We start from the raw sequence: 22,812 nt of genomic DNA on the forward strand, positions 1-22,812 counted from the left end.
GGATATGAACATGGCTGTCAGTAGCTGCCCAGTTTCCATCTGTTGTGTGCAAAAAGATCAAGGGGCATAGCCTGGGTTTCAACATTTTCTAGAAACAGCTTCCATTCCAAATCCCTATAAGATCTGTAAGTCTTGGGGCCGGGAGTTTGGCCTAGTGGTACAGTGCTTGCCTAGCATGCAGGAAGACCCGGGTTCAATTCCTTGGTACCACATACATAGAAAAAAAGCCGCAAGTGGTGCTGAGGCTCAAGTGGTAAGAGCTCTAGCCTTGAGAAAGACCAAGGACAGTGCTCAGGCCCTGAGCTCAAGCCCAGGACTGGCAAAAAAAAAAAAAAAAAAACAGATCTGTAAGTCTTGATAGTAGATGGTTCTAATGGAGAGAGAAGTGTCTGAAGGGTTACCACAATCTGAAATAGTCGCCTCACCCTCATGAGATTTTTTTCAAAAGGTATTGTGATGTTAATTGTATTAATGCCTCTGTTTAAAGCTTTAGCATTAACAGAAAGAATAGTCCTCCTATGGGAAGCGGGATCCTAGAGGTATGAGAATTCCTCTGTTTTGTAAATGAGTGGCTGAACAACAGAAAAATATGTATCACTATATTGAAACTCTCCGTATTATTTACCATTTTTCCCCTTCAGAGCGTGTTTTACCCACAATCCCCCATCCCAATCAAGGTCAGTATGATTTTTATCACTGTGATCTATTGCTGGGTCATTCTCCAACATCAATAATGTGAAAAGCACAACATTCACAAATAGAAGAATTGGGTTTTTTTGGTTTTAAGCACTCAAAAAAGAGTCAGTGTGATACCCCTACCCCATGTAATATGTGGGTTACCTGAATTAACTTCAGGTTGGTCCGTAGCTAGGCAATGCTAAACACAAGAGTAATTATTTTTTTATTTAATCAGTTTTTTTCATAGCTAACTATAAACTACTGACATATGTGGAAAACAGATGCTTACATTATCTAGCTTTTCAACGTCAAAAATTACAGATTCATCCACTCACCACCTTTACATGGAAAAATGTACTATTTGAAGTTGAAGTCCAAGGTTGAACTCAACAGAATTACAAGGATACTACTTTGCCTTAAACTCTTGGCCAACTTACAGATTTTCCCCCTCCTTTTTAACATAACTACTTCAAGTTTTTTTTTAAGTAGTCATTCTGTATTCTTTTTCATAAAACCTTCTACATATCCAAATTAAATTGTGCCTCCTACATCACATTTAGATGCAAGTTGCAGCCAAGACTCTCTAGCTTAAGGCTATTTAAAGGCAAATTGGCAAATAAAATTAAAATAATGCAAAAAAATCTGAAATGAAACTAACCTACCATTGAAATTAAATTCCAGAAAAGTGATTTGCAAATAGCACTCAAAGACCTGAGAAAAAAAATGGAAACTAGGCCAGGCCGGGCCTAGTGTGGAAAAAATAAATCCAATTAAACAAGATTATCATCCACATTATAAAGAAAATGTGCTCAGAATTAACGGTGGAAAGCTGCTGTTTCATAAGTTTGAAGGAAGATCATGTTTCATTAGCACTTGTCCAAGCTAAAAATTAGACCAAAATTGAGAATGGATATTTGGAATGTCAATAACACAATGTTTTGCATAAATATGCTATCACATATATGCAAACTTATTTTAATTATGTTTGAAATGGGTACTGCAAGGTTCCCAGGAACAATAAGACAGCTTAATAAAAGAGTTTATTATTAAATTTTAAGGAGTAGCCAAATATTTTAATATAAAAGTTTAGAACTCTGTTGAATAAAAAAAAGAAAACTTCCTAAAGCTTTAATGAAATCTGTTTCTTCTCCTAGCCACTAAAAATAAAACTCTTAAAATGTGCCTGATTTTTTTTTTTACACTTGACACAAAATTTAGTGTTCGTGGAAAATATTTCTATCTTGAATTCCTGACATGCCACGATTATTTTAAGACTCGGATCTTAAAGATTGACACTATTTTATCATCTTGCCATCTTGCAAATATCTTGAAATGGAACACACGTACACATACATTTGTCTGGAGGGATTGCATTTTCAAAGAGGTTGCGACCCAACCAGTGTCATCATGACTCCAGAGATCCTTTGTGGCAGGAGTTCTGCAGCCACGAGCTCAAATCTTTATCTGATGGTGCCTTATGACATAGGTAACATGATACAAAGTGAAGCCAGACACTGTTCACAAAAGACAGCTGTCAGATATGGAAGCACAGGCTTGTCTAGAGATGGAGCATGACAAACTTCGCATTCCGCATGAAATGATTGGAGAATGGCCCTCATTCGATTGTATGTTGTAGGTAGACTGTTGTTAGCTTCCTTAGAACCAATAGATTTAGAGACCATAGTTTTCTCTTACTACTAATACTCGGGGCTACTGCTAGTGGAAACTGAAAAGCTGTTCATGGGGGTTTGGGGATAGCTGGTGTGAGAGGTCACCCCACCGTGACAGTTCACCTTAAATTCTCCCTTCTTCACAAGATTCTAATTCCCTGGGGATTTAACCACTTTCCCTCCTCTGCCCCCCCCATCACACCTTCTCCTTTTAATCAAGAGCAATCCTGTGAAATGTACTTTCCCTTGGAAAGAAAAGCTAAGGATAGAATGCCTGATTCTTTAGGTTGCCAATTTAGTATCCAAGGAGCTATATAAAGCTTGTCTTACTATAGTCATGACTATAACGTAACTCTCTCATAGATCACATATATATTTTCTTCCTAATTTATCCCCTAAATATTAACGTGTCCATAAGCAATTGTTTGTAACAAATGGTCAGAAGAATTTTGGACCATCTAATTTCCCTAAAATTCTTATCTAAAAATATTTTTATTATCCTTGAGTAGTCATACAAAGGGATTTCTATTTAACAGTATAACTTATGAGTATAATGACTCTTGATCAATTTCTCCCTTTTCAACATTCTCCTCATCTCTCCAAGTCCTGCCCATCCTCCCAAGTTATCTGGTTCCTTTTTCCCATGTGTAAATTGAATATCATGACCATATTTTCCCTGAAAGTGTCTTAACAGTAGATAGTCACAATTCCTTGCTGCCTTCCCATGATTAAAAAAGAAAATCTCTTCTGCGAATAGTCATAGTTCATTTCAGCTTCTTCCTTGTTAACACCTCACTGAAGGGTTGTCTCTCTTCCTCAACATTCCATGGCCCATCAGGCCAACAGAGGATACACTGCTGAGCATCTGCAAGAATGTATCCCTAAACCCCCTTAAGCTGTGATTAAGCCAAAACAAGGCTCAATAAATCAAATGCATTTCCCTAGGGTTTCTGTCATCATATTGCTTGATTTTCTGCAGTGATGATAATAATGCTGGAATTACACCAAAGAGTAATATGTATTGGCTGTGGCCAATTAGAAAATTTCCCAAATGTCCTGTGCCAAACACACACAAACACACACACACACACACACACACACACACACACACTTTACTTCCCTATTCCGTAATGTAATAGATACATATAAAAATAAAGAAAATACGTAATATTCCATCTTTGATCTCTTTCTGATAGGTGTTTTCATCCCATTAATTTTAATTTAGGTTTATTTATTCTGAAATGAGTCTGAAATTGCATACATTTGCATAAATACACCCCGCTACTTCACCACCCCCTCCCCGATTCTATTGCTGCAAAAAAATCCCCTGAATTGTAAAATGAATAAAAAGTCATCTCTAAATGTCTGAGGCCACTTTTCATACTTGTTTTGTTTCCTCACCTCATTTTCTGGCCCTCAGAGTTCTGGGCATTGATAAAAAGGCTCCCCTCCAGCTTCCTTGTCTGTAGGCCCTCTTCATAATGCAACTGCCCCTAGAGAGGCCTTCCCATTGAAAAAGGTGATAGGTTCAGAATGAGGTGAGGAAGCCTGTCTCAGAAAGCCAAGTATCAAGTGAAAGAAGAGAAAAGGACAAGAAAAAACCATCATTGTTTTGTTTTAACCACTCTCCAGCCAAAAGTTCCCTTGAGCTTCTGGCTCTCTGGGCTCCATTACTGCCTCTTAAGAACAAACCCCAAAACAAAGCAAACAAACAAACCAAAACCTCCCTGAACTGTGTCTCACTTCTTTGCCTCCCATCTGATTATTTCTCCCAAGTGAACAGCCTTTCCTATCACTAACCCTGCGTGGCGAGTGGGTTTGGGAAATGTGGAGATTATCTTCCAGGTTCAGGCATTGCACTGGGTCTGTGCACAGCTGCTTGCCAATCAGTTGCTGTTTTTCCATTGATAAAACACAGTGCACATGGCTGGGTTTGCATGATTAATACAGCTGTCTAAAGCTCTCTCTGAAAACAAAACAACCCCCTCCCCAGAATTAAACTTGAGAAAGAATTAGAATCCAATCCACAAACAAACCAGGTTTGCATACATATGAAGTCATCCTGGTATGTTTTCTCTCCCAAGGAGATGGTGCTCTGATAAGCAGGCACTCCTCACCAGCACTCCTACGAATGGGAGATTGGCTTTATGCTCCAAAAGGATGGAAAGGGAAAACAGGAGTGCCCTGAACCTATCCCATGCTGTAAAGATCACCGGATATTCCCTGGAATGTCATTTATTTCCTGTAAGACAGCATCCTGGAAATCAAAGAAAATGCCTCTTGCTGATTATAAGAACAGTGTCATTAATATGAACAACAATATTCACATAATATTCATTGCTAACATACTTAACAGGTTGCTCATTTACCAATAGAGGTCTAGGGTCTTGGGTATGTATTAACTCACTCAATCTCTACAACCCTATGAAAGCAGTGTGCACTTCCTCCCATCCTTTTTTCCCTATATTTTTATTAGCAACAATTAGTTATACAAAGTGGTTTCGTTTTGACATTTTTCATATCATGCATACAGTATACTTTGATCAGACTCGCCCTTCTGTCTTTGTTCTTCATCCCTCGCCCCCTTCCAATACCATTCTCCACAAGCTTCATTGTTCCATGTTCAGTCATGTTTACACCCCCCCACACATGTTTTAATGAGCACACAACTACTTGGAATATGACCGTATAAAGCTTTATGGCATCTTATGTACATACTCATAATATTCCTTAGACATGCATCTTGTATCTTTCTGGTGAATTTTTACCATTTTTATAATTCTTTGGATATATCACCAGATATTTTAATTCATAATAGTTTAGTATCCATTCATATTTATAAAATCCATTTCCAAATATACCAAACACACCCACATACACACACATACACACACAGAGAGATACACAGATGTATGCTTGACTCACACAGATTTACTTGAAAGCATACATCTTTTTCGAAAACCAGGGGCAGAACTATCTGGCATAGGCACATTTAATTTCACACACTTATTCAGGCTGATTTACACGCGCACCTCCATTAATCACGGATAATTACTGGCATTGTTCTCTGTAATTCATTTTTTCCAACTGTGAAATGGGAAAGAAATTATATTTTTCATGCCTACAAGTTCAAAGTTGTATTTTCAATAACTTATTTCTAAGAAGGAGCTTCAAATTTGTAGAAAGCATACTGAATTTAAAATACTCATATTCAGATGCATATATTTCCTATGATTTTTAAAGTACTTTCTTGAAAGGTAAACTTATGTCATTTTGCATGGATAGTCAATAAGATGTGAATTCAGTATGGCTTTGGTGTAGTTTGAAGTACTACAGATTCAAAGGATATCTAAACTGATCATACTGTTGACAAGTTTAAAAGCAGAACTATCTCAAGGCCAAATACAAGATACATGTTGTTGTTGTTGTTGTTACCATTGTCACAGTATTGCCCTTAGGAGGCACTGTTTATCTACCATACACTATGTGATATATATTAAACTATTCCACAGCCAGCAACCTAAAGATTTTGCCCTTGAGATAGGCAGTTGTAACTCATGTCCTAGAAAGGCTTGCACTTTTTTTTAAACCACATCTATCTCTTCCCAGTGGTTGACAAAATATCACCCTCTTGTTTCTATTGATAGAGCTCACATATCCATGTCAAAACAAATTCACAGGAAATATCACTGGCCATCATTAATATACATGAACATAATTAAAAATTGATCACAGTACTACAAATATAATACCTAATACAATAAAGCATGCAGGGGGTCCATAGTTTGACTTTCTCATTTTTTTTTATTGCTGAAGAACCAACTGAAAGGCATACCAATGTTTCATTGAAACCAATAATTCACTTGTTGACATCCAACAATTGAGAGCCAACTGTCATAGAGAAGCCCTGTCTCCATGTCTGCCTTACCCCCTTCCTCACCTTCTTGCTCTTTCTGTGCTGTTTTCTCAACTATTCTTGTTAAACTTTGCTACCAAAACCCAACCTGAAATGTATTCACAGCATTATTTAAATGTCCAACAGTAGCCTGGAAGGGTTCTTTCTCTCTGATTTTACATTTAGCTTCAAGCTAAAAACACCTAAAAATCCTATGGCATCAGTTTATTGATCAGAAAATTCTTAGCGGTGAGACTCCTCTAATACCCTTTCCTGTGTTCCAAATCTGGATCTGCCTATGTCAGTCAATCTTCACCTGGTAATTCCCCTTGCTAGCCTATTTGGATTTCGAGAGCCAACAGGGATTTGAAAACGAATATATTTCTGAAAATCCATGCTTCTGCTAAATTTTAATTTGATGGAAATATTGCTCTTGTATGAGCTTGATGAGAGGGAAAAAATCTTTCAAAGGAACAATTACATTTGGGGATTAAGTTTAAGTAATTGGCAGCCTTGTCTTTTTAATTAAAAGGAGTAAAACTGCCTCAGAAGAGCTCGATGAGATTTGCAGGGAAAAATATTGGAATGCTGTTTCAACAAGTGAGGAGACAGGATGCTGACTGGACAGAAGCTGACAGGCAGGCAGGCAGGCTCCTCCAGTTTCTTAAGTGAATTCCCAACAAAGCTCACCTCAGTGTTTTTCTCCTGTGACTTTTAGCAAGAAGGTACTGTGAGAAGTCTTACTGGATACTGCCCTCAAATATCTTTTCTTAGCTCTAGGCTCCAGAACCTGGCATAAAAGAAGAACCCTTAAAGGAAGTAGCACTAATTACAATTAAGAGAAAAGAGGCTAAGGAGCTACTCAGTAGAAGAATATTAGACTAACACGCCAAAGGCCTAAGTTACCTCCTCTCGAGGGACCCCCTCCCCACATAGACAGAATACATATTCTTCTAAGTATTAAAATTATTAGTTCATTGCAGTCCATGATAAGTGTGATATCACAGATCCCCTTCCCAAATACAAAACTTGAGTCTGCCCGTAGTCCCCTTCTTTCTTTGTCACCTCTAATCCTCTTCTTATTCCTTAGATCGATAGTCCTAGGTAGTTTTTTTTCCTTTCTCTACGACTCTTTTCAAGATGCACCTGCTACTCTGTGTTCTTTCTTGACATCAGTTCACACAAAACCAAAGAGGAAGTTTAGACAGTCTTAGCATTCACTTCAAGACTTAGGTGGAGCAGTCACACAGCACCAAGAAGCCACTGTCTCTCTTGTGAGTGGAGACAAGATGCAACGGAGCCTCCTTAGCAACCTCCTGTATCCCGCCACACTAGATCAGCAACCTCCCGTTTTTTTTTTTTCCTTGCAACAACTTATTCATAGGAGTTAAACTAGGCGAGCACCACTACGGGGGAAAGCTCAGCATCAGTCGTCCCACCTAGCATCTCTCCTTGTTCACTGCTGTGCAGAAACACACCTGCCAAGTAGGAACACAGCATGACATAATGAGATTGGAATTCCAATTTAAGGTGTTCACATGCACCAGATGTATGAGAGGAGCCTGCAGACTACTCGTGGGGACTCCACTGAGAATTGTCAGCTCCTATCCTCCAAAAACCAGTGGGGGGGAAGCGACCTTACAAGTCATTTATCATGCTTCCTAATTGGACACTGGGGAGTCCCAGCCGCACATTTACTGCACTCGTTAGTTTGTTTTTGTTTTGTTTTGTTTATTGTCAAAGAAAGTATGCCACCACCACCCCCACATCTCTGTAACACAAATGTACATTTAACACCTAGACACTGCCACTAACATAGTCTCTTTCCTAGAAATCATAGCCCCAGTCCATCTGACTTTTTCTCTAGCCTGTGCTCATGATAAAGTTTCTGAATTAACCACCCACTTTGGAAACCTTTTATTGCCAGTGTGAGATTTGTAATTAGGGCAAGTGGACATAGTTAGGGGTAATTATAGCTTCCTATGATTTGGAGGTATAGAACAGATAGACAGACAGACAGACAGACAGACAGAGACACACACACACACACACACACACACACACACACACACACGTGCACAAGCATGCATGCGTGCACATGTGCCCAAGCAGTAAAAAAGCAGTGGATGTGCCTTAGCTGTTCATCCTGTTTACCTTGCATACTCTCTCAGCTTACTCAGTTCCCAACATCCCCAGCCATGTTCTCTGTGAGGAAGTTGCTTGCTATTCAATAACATTTTCTCAATTCTATGTATGGTTTTTGTGTGTGACTTGGATATCACGGGTGTGTGGAGAACACAAACTAAACAGTAACTTACACTATTCTGTTGAAACACAAGTTAGAATAATTTGGATAATTTACCATTTCTTTTTCTACCTGGATTTCTGCACTACAGGTAAGTTCCTCATTGAAAGCTGCTAACAGCAGAAGTGCGGGAAAGACGATTTCGTTCATGCTGGGATGGGATCTGAAGCCTCCCATCCTAACTCACTAACGGCATGACCTCTTGGGTGTGTTTAGGTGTACTCTCCACTTCCTTTGGCCTTTGCTTTGTAGAGTTTCTTTTAGCATTCATGTTCTCTTTTCCTTGTGATTTTTAGACATTAGTAACACAAGAAAGAGCCTTCATGCTCAACAAGCAGTTTACAATTGGTTTGGGGCATAGGTTAACTTCATTTGGCAATAAGCAATATTGTATATCCATTTACGCAAAAAAAGTTCTTGGTAGAATTGACTCTGAGTTGGCTTTTGGGGTAACTATGGAGAACCAGCTAGAATTTCTGTACTGAGAGTTTACAGCAAAGATGGGAAAGTTGGTAATGGAAATGATTAAAACAACAGTCACAATCAACTCTGTTCCATGAACAGTGAGATGCCTGTGAGGTATTTGAGGGGACACAGAGTAGACTTACTGAAGCTAGGCTGGGCAGTAATGGCTTCCGGGGACAGATAGGGCTTATTAGACAGAAAGAAGAAAAGGAACAGAATAGTCCAGTGGATACTGATGTCCAGAATCCAGAAAACATTTACCTGTCAGGGTTTATATCCTTAAAATCTAAGGGGAAATGTCTCTAATTTTCTTATGTTTGTTCTTTTGTGTTTGGCGTGAAGGAAGAAAAAAAGAAAAGGAAAGGAAAGAAGGGAAAGAGGAAGGGAAGGAAGAAAAAGGAGGGAGGGAAGAGAGAGGAAGGAGGAAGGGAGGAAGGGAGGAAGGAAGGAAGGAAGGAAGGAAGGAAGGAAGGAAGGAAGGAAGGAAGGAAGGAAGGAAAGAAGGAAGGAAGGAAGGAAGGAAGGAAGGAAGGAAGGAAGGAAGGAAGGAAGGAAGGAAGGAAGGAAAGAAGGGAGGGAGGAAGGGAGGGAGGGAGGGAGGGAGGGAGGGAAGGAGGGAGGGAGGGAAGGAAGGAAAGGAGAGAGATAGGGAGGAAGGGAGGAAAGAAGGAAGGGAGGAAAATTAGGGAAATATTAAGCATTTCCATTAAATATAAGACAGAGCATGTCTGGTACTTGATATACGTACATGCATGCACTCCGTTTTGAGTGGTAGGTCACATCTTACATCTTGTAGGATTGACACAAGTATATTAAGAGTCAGCTTTCTTGCAGAAATTTTGAGAAAACCTACAGCTTCCCACATTATCAGGGATTTTCCAGAAGCTGGCTGAATGCTCTCTTGGGATATATGACATACCAAGAGTTGTAAAGAAACGAGGCATGTCCTTGGGACATCCATTAACTCAGGAAGGAAGTCATTGAAAGAGCACAAGCAAATAACTCACCAGGTCCCCTATGGGATTAGTGCCATGAAGGTGGAAAGCTTTTTTTTTTTTTTGGTCAGTCATAGGGCTTGAACTCAGGGTCTAGGCACTGTCCTGGAGCTTCTTTGCTCAGAGTTAGCAATCTACCATTTTGAGTCACAGCACCACTTCTGTTTTTCTGGTATCTAATTGGAGATAATAGTCTCACAGACTCCTATGGAGGCTGGCTCTGAACCACAATCCTCAGATCTCAGCCTCCTGAGTGGCTAGCATTACATGCGTGGCCCTCTGGTGCTCTGGCAGCCTGCTGATAGGTGTTATCCCTTATCTTCTCATTTCCAGGAACTGTAAGACCCTAAGATATCTCACAAATTCACTTCTAATCTCTGCACTCAAAGTCTGCAGACCAGCTCCCTTGTCTCATGCTCTCTGGATGTTTTTGGTTCTGAAACACGCAAAATGGAAAGTCATATTACATGGATTAAAGACAGACTTGAGTTCCTTAAGAGTCTGAATCTAAAATGTCTTTTAAATGGATCTGAAATTCGCAAGGTAGAGCTGTGAAATAGTAAGCAAGGAGGAAAGGCAAAAATGACAAAAGTCCCTAGAGAACTATCTCCACCTGTGATTTTAATCCATTTTGTAGCAAATCAAATCCATGAAGGTGTAAAAGGCTTTACCAGGCACACATCATGTATATTTTACATGAAATTTAAAATACACTTTGTACATGTAAGTGCAGTAAATATACTCTATTTTCCGAACTGACAACTAAGAGGGTTTAGGTAAAATAGTTGTGAGTTAACTAGTCTCTTAATTGTTCAAGGAAGAAAAAATGCTTCATTATACCCACAGAGGCAATAGGTCCACACAGACATGCGGGAAGACATATTTGCTTTTTTCATGAAAGAAGAATCTCCATGTCATGCCTCAGGTACCTTCCTGAAAATTGCTTCAAATGAATTGACTGCTAGAGGTTTTAGAATCTTATGCATACGTCTCGTCTGCGTAGCCCATGGAAATCCCTTTATGAAACAGAAGCCCTTGGGCATTTTGGAACATTTTAATTCATTGATTATTAAAAATTAAACCTGTCAAGCTGAATAGGAAATGCTGAGGATTTGAGAAAGCTGACTTGGCATGCGAGACTTAATGAAGTCTTCTCTTCATGTGGAGACTGTGTATGGAGACGGCTTTTTCTTTAACAATCCATAATGCGGTGGAGAAGAACTGGTAGTAATGAGTCAAATAATGCATCCATGCCTACTGATAAGACAATTTAGCCAATCCATCAAGCTTATGGTCACAAAATCCTCATAAACCGGTAGGAGACATTTTTATTGCACTGCCATTCCGTGCTGTTTAAAAACATATTCCTAAGCTGGGTGCTGGTGGCTCATGCCTATAATCCTAGCTACTGAGGAGGCTGAGATCTGAGGATCACTGTTTGAAGCTAGCCCAGGCAGGAAAGTCTGTGAGATTTTTATCTCCAATAAACCACTCATAAAAAGCCAAAAGTGATACTGTGGCTCAAACTGTAGTGTTACCCTGGAGTAAAAAGAAGCTCAAGGATAGTGCCCAGGCCTTAAGTTCGAGCCCCAGGACCAGAAAATACATTAATTAAATTAAATTAAAAATTTTAAACCATGAGATTCCTTTAGCTTAGCTTAGTCTTCACGACACAAGCCAATTCCCAAGTAGAGGAAAACAGTCTTCATACAACATTGTCACCCTGACACCAAGTAATTAGACAGTGGTAATTTAGAGGGTTCATTTTTTTTTCAATACATGGATCTGTTTTTATAGTTTTGTATTCTTTTTTTTTTTCTTTTTACCAGTCCTGGGCTTGGGCTCAGGGCCTGAGCATTGCCGTTGGACTTTCTCAAGGCTAGCACTCTACCACTTGAGCCACAACACCACTTCCGACTTTTTCTATGTATGTGGTACAGAGGAATCCAACCCAGGTCTTCTGTGCATGCTAGGCAAGCACTCTACCACTAGGCCAAACTCCTGGCCCTGTAGTTTTGTATTCTGATAATAGATATAATCCATTCTCCTGCAAGAAGAATACAAACAAATCTATGACACTATATAAAAAAGAAAATAAGGATCGTATATAATCCCTCTCTCCAGTGATGGCATCAATCATATGATGTAAATGAATGTTTTGTTTGAATGTATTGCTGTACTGTGTACTGCTCCAAGGCTGGGCATGTTTCTTGGCATTGCTTAGGGCCATGGCAGAGACAGGCACAGAAGGCAGCTTCCTGGATGATCTAGGCTCTACACAGGGACAGGGAGCCTCCAGCCCTTTCAGGATTTAGGTCAAGTTCACAGGCCTTACAAGGACCTGACTTCATGCTGCTCCCATGATTCCCAGAGACTCTTCCCCTTCTTCAGATGCGGGACTTCCTATATTCTTTCTATATATTAGAATGATAACATTTCCCCCATTTATCTCATATTGCTTTAATGAAATTTAGAAACTAATCAAGATAACTCACCTTTTTGGTTTTGTAAGTATTTTTTGTGTTTCTCAGCTCATCATAGAACATTGAGCTTATAGAAGGTTGCCCACCCAAATGTTGAAAATGAATGAGGCGCAAACATGTTGTTCACATAGCATTGTGCTAGCATGAGTTTGAGTTTGAGTTCATGCATGTATTCATTCATTCCCTGAATGGTTAGCACCTGGGCCTCAAGTTGGGCTCCTCTGTGAATCTGCATTGTGACTGACTTGGGGTTACATCAAACAGCAGAAATTCACATCTAGTCCCAAAGAAAGGTACATAGAAAAGCCTTGCCATGGGGTGGCAGGTGGCTCAACAGCAAAGCGATTGACTAGCAAGCACAAAATCCTGGGTTTGATCCCCAGTACCAAAAAAGAAAAAAAAAATACAGCCAAAATAAACAAGCAACAACAACAACAAAACCTAAACAGAAAAGCCCTGCCAATAAATTAAACTCAGGAGGCACTAAAGCCCAGCAACACTAAATGAATTAACTGCATATATAAATGAATGAGCTGAAGGTGGAGGTTACTTCCTGTGTCAGCACGTGGATGGTTTCTCCCTTAGTGAGATCCAGAGTAAGCTCGGTGATGTCCAGAGAAAATATTATCCCCCAAATATGAGGCACTAGGGATTATACAAAATGAATATCATCCAAGGGAGAAAATCCCAAACTCTAACAATACAAATAAGAATCAGAGGGCAGATCCTTTTCCATGACGACAGAAAAAACAAATCACACTTGTAAGTGGAAGCTGCTAATCCCTAAAGCCTCTGACTAGAGTGGAGAAACTGGAGAGAAGGAAATGAAGAGCTTTCAAAGTCTGATTTTGAAAATTGAATTAATAAAAAAAAGTTGCTCTTTAAAGCCCTTATAATAATAAAGGTTTTATTTTTCAAAACCTTGATGAAAAAATTCAGATAAAAAAGTTTTCCAAAGAAGGATCCTTCAGAAGCTTCCCTCCAGGTCCTCATCCCTGGAAAGTGAGGGAAAGTACACAGGTCTGTTTATCTCCTTTGAACCCTTTCCCTCTCATAATTTCCTGGCCTGTGGAGGATAATAGCATGTTCAGTTTGGACCCTTCCTGTCCTGTAAAAACATGCCTTAGCAGTTATTTTGGTCCCAAAACAAAGACAAAGTGCCATAAACTATACTAAATCCCATATTAAATGTCATTTTTGAACCTGTAGGGCAACAGAAGATAGAAAATGTGTGGCACACAAAGCAAGAGTGATTCCTTATTTCAATGCCTGCGCCAGATCAAAAACAAGTCAGATAGGCTCCAGTAAACACCCTGGAATTAGAACAAGTGTGCAAATAACATATACCCCAGACAGTTTGAGTAGATACAGACAGTAGGGGCTGAGAGACAGCTGTCAAGCATGAAAGCACTGAAAATCAGTATTTTTGCTTTTGAGGATAAGAAAGTTTCCTAAGATCATGAAGAAACAAGCCCTCACACTAGAACTCTTGAGTTTCCAATGAAGCATCTTTCATCTCTGCAATATCGCTGTAATTTTGAGAGAGAGAGAAGAGAGAGGAAAGCAGAGACAGAGAGAGCAAAAAAGGAGAAACATAAGAAATTTTCTGTCCTTTGAAAATAAGGTAGCTTGAGTAATTTTTTAAATTCATCTTCCATGAGGACATTTTTAAATTATATTCAGTATTTCATAAAAATCTTCTACTGTCTAGGATTAGAGGCCTATGACCTCTTAGTCATATGACTGATCAAATTACTGAATTCCCAGAAATATTCTTGCTTTGGGTTTAAGGCATGACAGTCTCCTCCAAAAAAGAATGACACTTTTTGTGCCTAGCACTGTAACTAAGATAGCTCTGAGATACTGAGCCATTAGCATTCACTCACTCACTTAGTCATTCATTTATTTATGCACTCAGATGTATGTGCAGCAAAGCTATGAGTTCCTTTTCTCCACAAGAAAAATACTAAGCTGAGGATATAATAGTCCACCGTAAAGGACTAATTTCTGTGAGAATGAAAAAACCTGAATCAACTGCTTTTAATGGTACAATTTGTCTAATGTGGCCTGATAAAACGATCTTGAAAGTTGGGATAGGAAAGAAAGAACATGATCAATGTAAATTCTATGCCTACATAGAATGTTCAATTTAAAAATATGCCACTTTAAAAAAAAAGATTCTGAAAGCCAAGTGTCAAGGATAGATAAGTATAAATAACTTTATCACTGGGTGCTGGTGGTTCATAGCTGTAATTTCAGCTACTCAGGAGGCTGAGACCTGAGAATCATGGGTTAAAGTTATACCAATCAGAAAAGTCTGTAAGACTAATCTCTAATGAACTAGCAAAAAACTGGAAGAGGAGGGATGGCTCAAGGCTCACATCAGCCTTGAGTGAAAAAATGAGAGCTAGAGGCCCTAAGTTCAAGCCCCTGTACTCAGTGAATATGTCTGCAGAGGTTTTTTTTTTTTTGCCATTCCCCCATGTGGAATTAGTTTGCTGTTGCGACCTCCTCAGAAGCTAAGATCTAAATGTCCTACAATTCTTCGAGAAAACATCTAGGATTTTCTCTCTACAAATTAGAATCTCCAATGTTTTGTCCACAGCATCAGATTTGCCTTCTTGTATTATGTTACCTTTCATACTTGATAAGGTATATTTGCTGAGGCAAGATCAAGGTGTTGAAAGGAAGTTTTAGTGACAAGCCTCAGAGTCATTCTGATGAGGGTCTGAGGAAGCACTTCAAGAATGATGTTCCTGGCAGTGCAATTTTTTCAAGAACATTAATCACTCTTTCCACTAGAAAAAGAATCATTTTCTGCTAAGAATAATTTTTTTAAAAAATGCGTACAATAATATGAAAGAACCTCTTCCCAAAAAGCAGCATTTCATTTCTGCTCTTGGGCAGAGAAAAATAAAACTCTCACTATCGCCACCTCGTGGACAAAGGTAATCTCTTTAGGCTGTGCATAGGAACATGACTGAGTATGACCACAAGATGGCAGCATACAACCAGAATTTCAAAAAAAAAAAAAATCCTTTTTGCGCTTCAAATACTCTAGTTGCTACAGAAGGAAAGTAGGGATACATCATTTTAGACAAGCAATCTATTTTCTTTTCCTAAAGGAAAATATAATTCCAAGCTTTAAGATCTTTTCACCAAGATATTAGATTCATTTCAGAAAAAGGAGTATTCAAACTTTAACTAGTCAAATTGTAGCCGGCTGAAAAACATTTCAAGTACTGTTTGTTTTTCTGCCTAGTAGAAAGGGTCTTTTTATTAACATATTGATTAGACTTACAGACACAAGCCAGACTCTGGAGGCTCACACTTGTATATCCCAGCTATTCAAGAGACTGAGATCTGGAAGATTGGCTAAGGCCAGCCCAGTAAGAAAGTTTTTAAGAGTCCATCTCCAAAATAACCAGCCAGCTTCTGCGAAGGGAAAATTTATGCCACCCTGTGGTACAAACTTGTAAGTGTGTTACACCATTACCTCAAGAATCTGCAATCAATCATTTCTGGGTCAGAAGGGCATCCTCAGAAGTATAACACGAGGTCCAGTCTAGCCACAGTTCAAGAAAGTTCACAGTTCAAGAAAGAGGCGGCTTGGCTCCTCTTCCACACCTGACCAGTTTAGGGAGACTTTACCTGTAGATGTGGCTAGCTGGCAAGTGAGTCCTCACTGCAACTACTTACACTAAGGCTGAATGGTAGCCAAATGTTTTTAGACTTCAGACACTGTGTCAATTGTACCCTCCTGTATAATCATTATGTAATGCCAGAAAATATTATACTACTTGAGGGCTTCTCTAGAGGACATACTTTCAGATGGACAAACAAAAAGTCCCACCAGAGAGGAGATAAATAGGTTGCCCCTAAGGAATGGGTTGGATACTCCACTGACATAATTTTAAAGACATGGTCCCTTTCTTGCTTACTACTCACATTTCCATTTTCCAAGGTTAGCAACATGTGAGCATCTATTTACTTTTCGTGGTTCTAAGTGTCTCCTTTTAGACCATTGTGCATGTGCATGTTGGCTACAGGAGCCAACAGCAACTGACGCAGTCCTACCTCTGAGAACCTAGAGTCCAGGAGAGAACACAGGCAGCAATCAGAAATCAGACACACACATTTCAAGTTGGCAGACATGAAGGGTCCTCTTGAGTCATCTCAGGTCCTTTGCAGAATCTAGGAGCTAAAATAGCCTTCCCTGTGGCAAATGATATCCCAAACACTGAAAGAGGAGTGAGGTTTGGGGTAGCACGATCTTTGGGCCATGAGCCACAGAGCAGGCAGAACATGCTGCTGAAAATCATAAAGGAACTCTGGTGAGATGATAGGTGACCAAGAACCACAAGAACCAGACCGAGGATTTGAGTCTGAAGTCACAAGAATTTCTGAGCACTGTTCAAGCAGGATTGGAAGGAGCCAGAGAGTCTGTTTAAAGGAATGCTTCTTCATTGGAATCATGTCATTCAGGGATGCAGGGTTGTGTTCTGAGGGTCAGAGAAAAGAATCTCAGCATGTCATAGTCTGTCTGGGCTCCTTTAGCTAACCTACTGATTCCTGACAAAAATATGTATTGATTTCTAAAGATAAAAGAGTCTTGTGGCTTAATTGATAGGATAATTAAAATAAAACTAAAGTGATCTCCTCTGACCTTGGCTTTTTTCCCCCCATTCCTGGGGCTTGAACTCAGGGCTAGAGCACTGTCCTTGGGCTTTCTCAAGGATAGCACTCTACTACTTGAGCCACAGCATCACTTCTGGCTTTTCTGTGTATGTGGTACAGAGGCAAACACTCTACCACTACTCCATACTCCTGGCCCCAACCTGGCTTTTATACGTGCAAAAATTAGGCAATCCACTATCTTCAGAGTCTCATCTGAGGTTGACAAGATATATCAAGGAAACATATATTCTAATAGAGGATATAAACCAGAAATTATTCATTGTGTATCAGGAAACCATTTGGATTATACTATTCAGTAAGGAAGAGTGACTCTGATCAAGATTCGTGGCATACATACATGGACAAGTTAAAATGAAATCCCTTGTACAACTGTTTGAAGGGTGTTTTGGTTTTTTTAAAGTAGAAAAGATAATGAAAGGAATTATATTTTCAAAGGTACTGGGGAGAATTTCATGGATTGGGGACATTTCTGTAAAACTCAGGATAAAATGATCTACTTAGCAATAGCAAGATCTGGGAAAAGAACATTTCAGGCCAGTGTAACAGGGTGCATCAAGGTTTTCAAGTCTGAATGGATTTGTCTGTTAGAAGAACAAGAAGTCAATTTCTTTGAAGGGAATTGGCCGGGAATAAAATGGCAAGATGGCTTTGAGGGTGAGACTCATACATACTTCTGTATGGTCTAGGCTCAGAGACTTTGCACTCATCTCACAAAACAGGTAGCACCAAGCGCTTTTTCCCCCTGCATAACATTTTTCCAACACGATCTCCTTCCATTTGCCCTTCATTCCGTCTCTCCCTATGACTGCTCTTACTAAAGTATTCTTTCCTCCTTTCCTCTCATTCTCCTTTCAGTGGAGAGTACCAGACTACTTTTGTGTTTGTTTGCAAGTGATTAAGAATCATTTTTGTTTTGCTCGATGTTTCTTTTGTAGAAATTGGCACCACCGTGCACTTCAAGCAAAAAGGTATGGTTCTTCCATCTTCTTCCCTTTGGTGTGTGAGTGACCTCTCCACACTGTAGAGTAGTCTGTAGTCTTCTATTCTTCAGTTGATTTCCATTCAGTCATTTGTAATGATGTTTTCCATCACAAACGTGGGACTGTTTTGCAAGTTATAAACTTTTTTATTTACTCAAGAAAAAAATAATCTTGTCCAACTTTTCCCTATCTACTCTGTGTGTGTGTGTGTGTGTGTGTGTGTGTGTGTTTGTGTACCAGTATTGAGGCTTGAATTCAGAGCCTTAGTGCTGTCCTTTAGCTTTTTTAGGCTTCTAGGCTGCTGCTAGACCATTCAAACTACACTGCCACTCCTGAACATTTGGTGCTCAAGTGGAGATGAAAAGTCTCTGACTTTTCTGCCAGGGGCTGGTTTCCACCTGTGATTCTCCGAGCTCGGCCTCCTGAGTAGCAAGGCTGGTAGATGTGGGCTAGCCAGCACCTGCCTCCTCTTTTATTTTTGACCATTTTTTATAGTTAAATTCCTAACCAGAGTAAGTTCTCAACCACATCATGTTCTCCCTCGCCACCTCTATTCTGCATTGTCAGGCTTCGTAGTTAATTCTCACAGATCAGCAGTTTTAGAAGCGTATCCGCCTGCTGTCAGACCCCTGGGAAGATACATGGAGCAGCACCTCTTCATACTCCCTCCGGCCCATCATTCTCCCAGATCTTCCTTGAGCCTCGCTTCCACGACTGCTGCCCCCTTCCAGTCACTGACACCTCATGTCCTCCAGGACACTCCAATGGCTGTGTACCCATAGTCTACATTCTTGTCTCCACAAGGCCACTGCAGCCATCTCAGAAGGTCATTGAACAGACCCTACCATTGAAGCAGAGACGAATTCTGAGTTACCTTCATTATAAATCCTTTTGCTTTCTATCCTCACACTGAGGCAACGCCGTCTTTAAGTCTGTGGTCACCCACTTGATTGGTGATGTTTCTCACAGGAAGATGTGTGCTCCTCGGAATGCCAAAGAGCAAATGGCACCCAAGATCATCACCAAGAGTGAACGCCTATTCTGTGGGGCTTCGGCTCTCCCACCATCTAGGAGCCAGAGAGATGATGGGTTACCTGGTGGTTTGCTTCCATCCAAAGGTCCATCTCTTGCTTACAGCCTGCTCTACTAGGCCCTCACACAACGCAACAGGAAAGAGGCAGTCTGGAAGATGAAATTGGAAGTAGGGTCCTTGTAGACAAGAGAACATCAAACAGCCTATCCTTCCTAAAACTAAATGACCTATTCCATTGGGATCCTAATCATTAGGCAAGTGTTAAATGTAAATACTTAGAGCATTGATATGGATGCTGATTTAAAAAAAAAATTCAGAGACCATTAAGATAAACAAGGAATTCCACAAGGAATTACTAAAATTTTAAAGAATTTTTTTGGGGTGGTTAACACCCCCAAAGCTGGGATGAACCCCAGCTTTTTCTGTGAAAATATTTCAGCTAACCACAATCTCACTTTGTAGAGGTTGAAGATGATGGGTATAGATGAATGTAAGAAGAGTCCACAGTTAGGGCTAAATCCATTACTCAGAGAAAACATCAGTAATTTCCTTTCTCTCTTCCGGCTTGAATCTCCAGTTCATTTCTGCAGACAAAGCTGTAGTAGTGAAAAATGGGTGGCAGGGGGCGCCAAAGCCAATCTAATCACACTTCCCTATCAACATGGCTTCCCCCAGACACCACAACCACAGGACATTTAGATAATAACAGAAAGCTATTTAGAAGACCCTCGATGATCTTTCACCTCTGATTAACATTTTTTCACAAATAATATAGATTTAAAAAAAAGTTAGCCACTCCATTAGCCCCTAACAATTCTAAAAAGTCTAAACTTCATTCTGACTTATTTCCTCTGACTCATTAATGGTTCAAAGGAGTGCCCAGGGGTCCCTGGGGCAAGATTAAGGACAATTTGGAATAAATCTGTTCCCAAATCCAGGAAACTGACCCAGAGAACTCAGGTGAAACAACACAAAACTGTTGGTCTGATCTGAATTACAAAGTAACTGAAAGTACAGGCTCTTTAAAACAGGTGTTAAAAACAACAACAGAATTTTCTTTGACATTTTAGTGAAATGCCAGTCACTTGGGTCTGGATCCTGTAACAGAGTTACCACTACAGAGGCTTACAAAAAAAAAGAAAAGAAGAAGAAGAAGAAGAAGAAGAAGAAGAAGAAGAAGAAGAAGAAGAAGAAGAAGAAGAAGAAGAAGAAGAAGAAGAGGAGGAGGAGGAGGAGGAGGAGGAGGAGGAAGAGGAAGAGGAAGAGGAAAGAAGAAAGAAGAAAAGAAGAGGAAGAGGAAGGAGAAGGAGAAGGAGAAGGAGAAGGAGAAGAAGAAGAAGAAGAAGAAGAAGAAGCAGAAGGAAGAGGAAGAGGAAGAAGAAGAAGAAGAAGAAGAAGAAGAAGAAGAAGAAGAAGAAGAAGAAGAAAAGGAAGAAGAAAAGGAAGAAGAAGGGGTAGAGAAAAGAGATAGGAGGGAGGGAGGGAAATCCTCATATTCCTCAAATTCAGATATTTTATCCATTTTGCCCATAATTGCAACTTATTTTATTTGTTCAGGGCCTGAACATTATCTATAAGGTCTTCTGGTCAAGACTAGCACTCAGCAAGTTTTCTGATGATTAACTGGAGATAAAAGACTCACAAACTTCTGGGCTGACTTTGAACTGCGATCCTCAGATCTCAGCCTCTTGAGTAGCAAGAATTACAGGAGTAAGCCAACCTCACCCAGCTAAGTAAACCTTTTAAAAGCATTGTCCACCTCAGGGTACCATACAATCTTCACCCTGCTATGTCCCTGGGTGTTGTCCTACTACTAAATTTTTTATCTCATTAAAAAGAAAAAAAAACACATCATCAGCTGGGCGCTGTGGCTCACACCTATAATCCCAGCTACTCAGGAGGCCGAGATCTGAAGATCACAGTTCAAAGCCAGCCCCGGCACAAAAGAACCTGAGACTCTTATCTCCAATTAACCTCTAGAAAATGGGAAGTGGGGCTTGGCTCAAGGGTAGGGCAGTAGCCTGGAGCTGAAGAGCTCAGGGATAGCGCCATGACCCACAAAAAAGTTATCTTGGATTTAGGTTGGTATTTATTCCTACAATCCAAATATCTTAATAATAGTGATTCTGTTATTTACTGACTACCAGATATCTCACACACAGACATACACACATACACATACACACATACACACATACACATACACACATGTGTATGTGTATGTGTGTATGTGTATGTGCACAGAATGTGATTATATACAAAGATAGGATTGTTGTTTGTTAGATGAGAAACATGTTGCAAGTTTTTTGCATTATATGTCTATTTGCCCATCTATTCTTAAGACTAATTTATGTTTGCAGACTCTCACTTTCATTATATCTGTCAGTATATGAAAGCACGTGCTGAGCTTGGCCATCTGGCATGAGAAATAAGATTTATCATTTGCATTTCCACAAATAAGCAGAGATTTCATAACTATGAACTGAAACATAATTAATGATTTTGCTGATTATTCTTGCCTGAAATAGCCATTAACTGAAGTAGTCTCCTATGCAGTCACATATAGCTGTAATTGTGAGAACACTTGTGATGGTTCCCCAGCTATCACCCATTAGCATGGGATTTCTCAAGTCTGTTTATTTACTCTCAAAATCAATTATGACAAGAACAAGTCATAGAAGCACATGAAATAGCTATATGAGAGCACTTGATAAGTAATATTTGATAGAAATAGAGATAAGACATATTTAACAAATTTAACAGATGTGTATAATGCATTTCAAATATAAAATAATACTGTTAATGATTAAAATGAATGCTTACCAGCATAGTCATTTCTCAGTATTCCAGAATAAAATGGGAAAGCATTAATTAACTGTATTATGTGTACTAAAAAAAATAAAAGCCAAAAGTAAGCTGGGCATGGTGGCTCACTCCTATAATCCTAGCTGATCAGGAGACTGAGATCTAAGCATCACCATTCAAAGGCAGCCTGGGCACTAAAGTCCGTGAGACTTGTATCTCCAATTAACCACTAGAAAACCAAAAGTGGCACTGTGGCTCAAGGGTTAGGGTGATAGCCTTGAGCTGAATTGCTCAGGAACAGCGCCCAGGCCCAGAGTCTAAGCCCCATGCCCGACCAAAAAAAAAAAAGCCAGATGTATGTGTGTGTGTCCTATGTACATGGATGAACATATATACAGAATATATATGTCCTATTACTTATAAATATAAATACAGAAATAGAAATATAGAAAAAGTTGTAGAAACCCATTCACAAGAACGTTATAGTAAACATATCTATGCCTGGGTACAATGTGTATATTTTTCAATGATAGGATTTTTGCTTTTTTTAATACTAAAATCTTGATTTACTTACTAGAATTTATAACTTTTTTAGCCAGTCCTGAATACCACTTAGTTCCAGGATGTCAAAAGAGAATGTGTACCATCCTAACAATGTAAGGATATTACAAAGATAAGCAAAATGTGACATGTGGGATTTTTTTGTTGTTTTTCTTTGACCACAATATTTCAGGGCCAAAACATAAATCAATTTTTTAAACTCCGTAGGACCTAATTTTTAGGTAGACTTTCTGTTTCCAATGTT

The 22,812-nt window shown here is 39.5% G+C and overlaps 1 protein-coding gene across 2 annotated transcripts in view; it reads left to right on the forward strand.

The window, feature by feature from the left end:
- Window positions 1-22,812, forward strand: part of Lsamp (limbic system associated membrane protein) — a 623,669-nt gene that overhangs the window by 591,453 nt on the left and 9,404 nt on the right. Inside the window, exons 7-8 of one of the 2 annotated variants that reach the window (XM_090346000.1) lie at window positions 642-677; window positions 18,125-18,157. The exons of the other annotated variant lie outside the window; for it this stretch is intronic. Coding sequence (XP_090202126.1) covers window positions 642-677; window positions 18,125-18,157 — 69 coding nt within the window. The remainder of the gene's footprint in view (window positions 1-641; window positions 678-18,124; window positions 18,158-22,812) is intronic. 2 annotated transcript variants of the gene reach the window in all.

Source organism: Megascapheus bottae, chromosome 1 (genome assembly GCF_031878675.1).
Source record: "Megascapheus bottae isolate mThoBot1 chromosome 1, mThoBot2.hap1, whole genome shotgun sequence".
Classification (NCBI taxonomy): domain Eukaryota; kingdom Metazoa; phylum Chordata; class Mammalia; order Rodentia; family Geomyidae; genus Megascapheus; species Megascapheus bottae.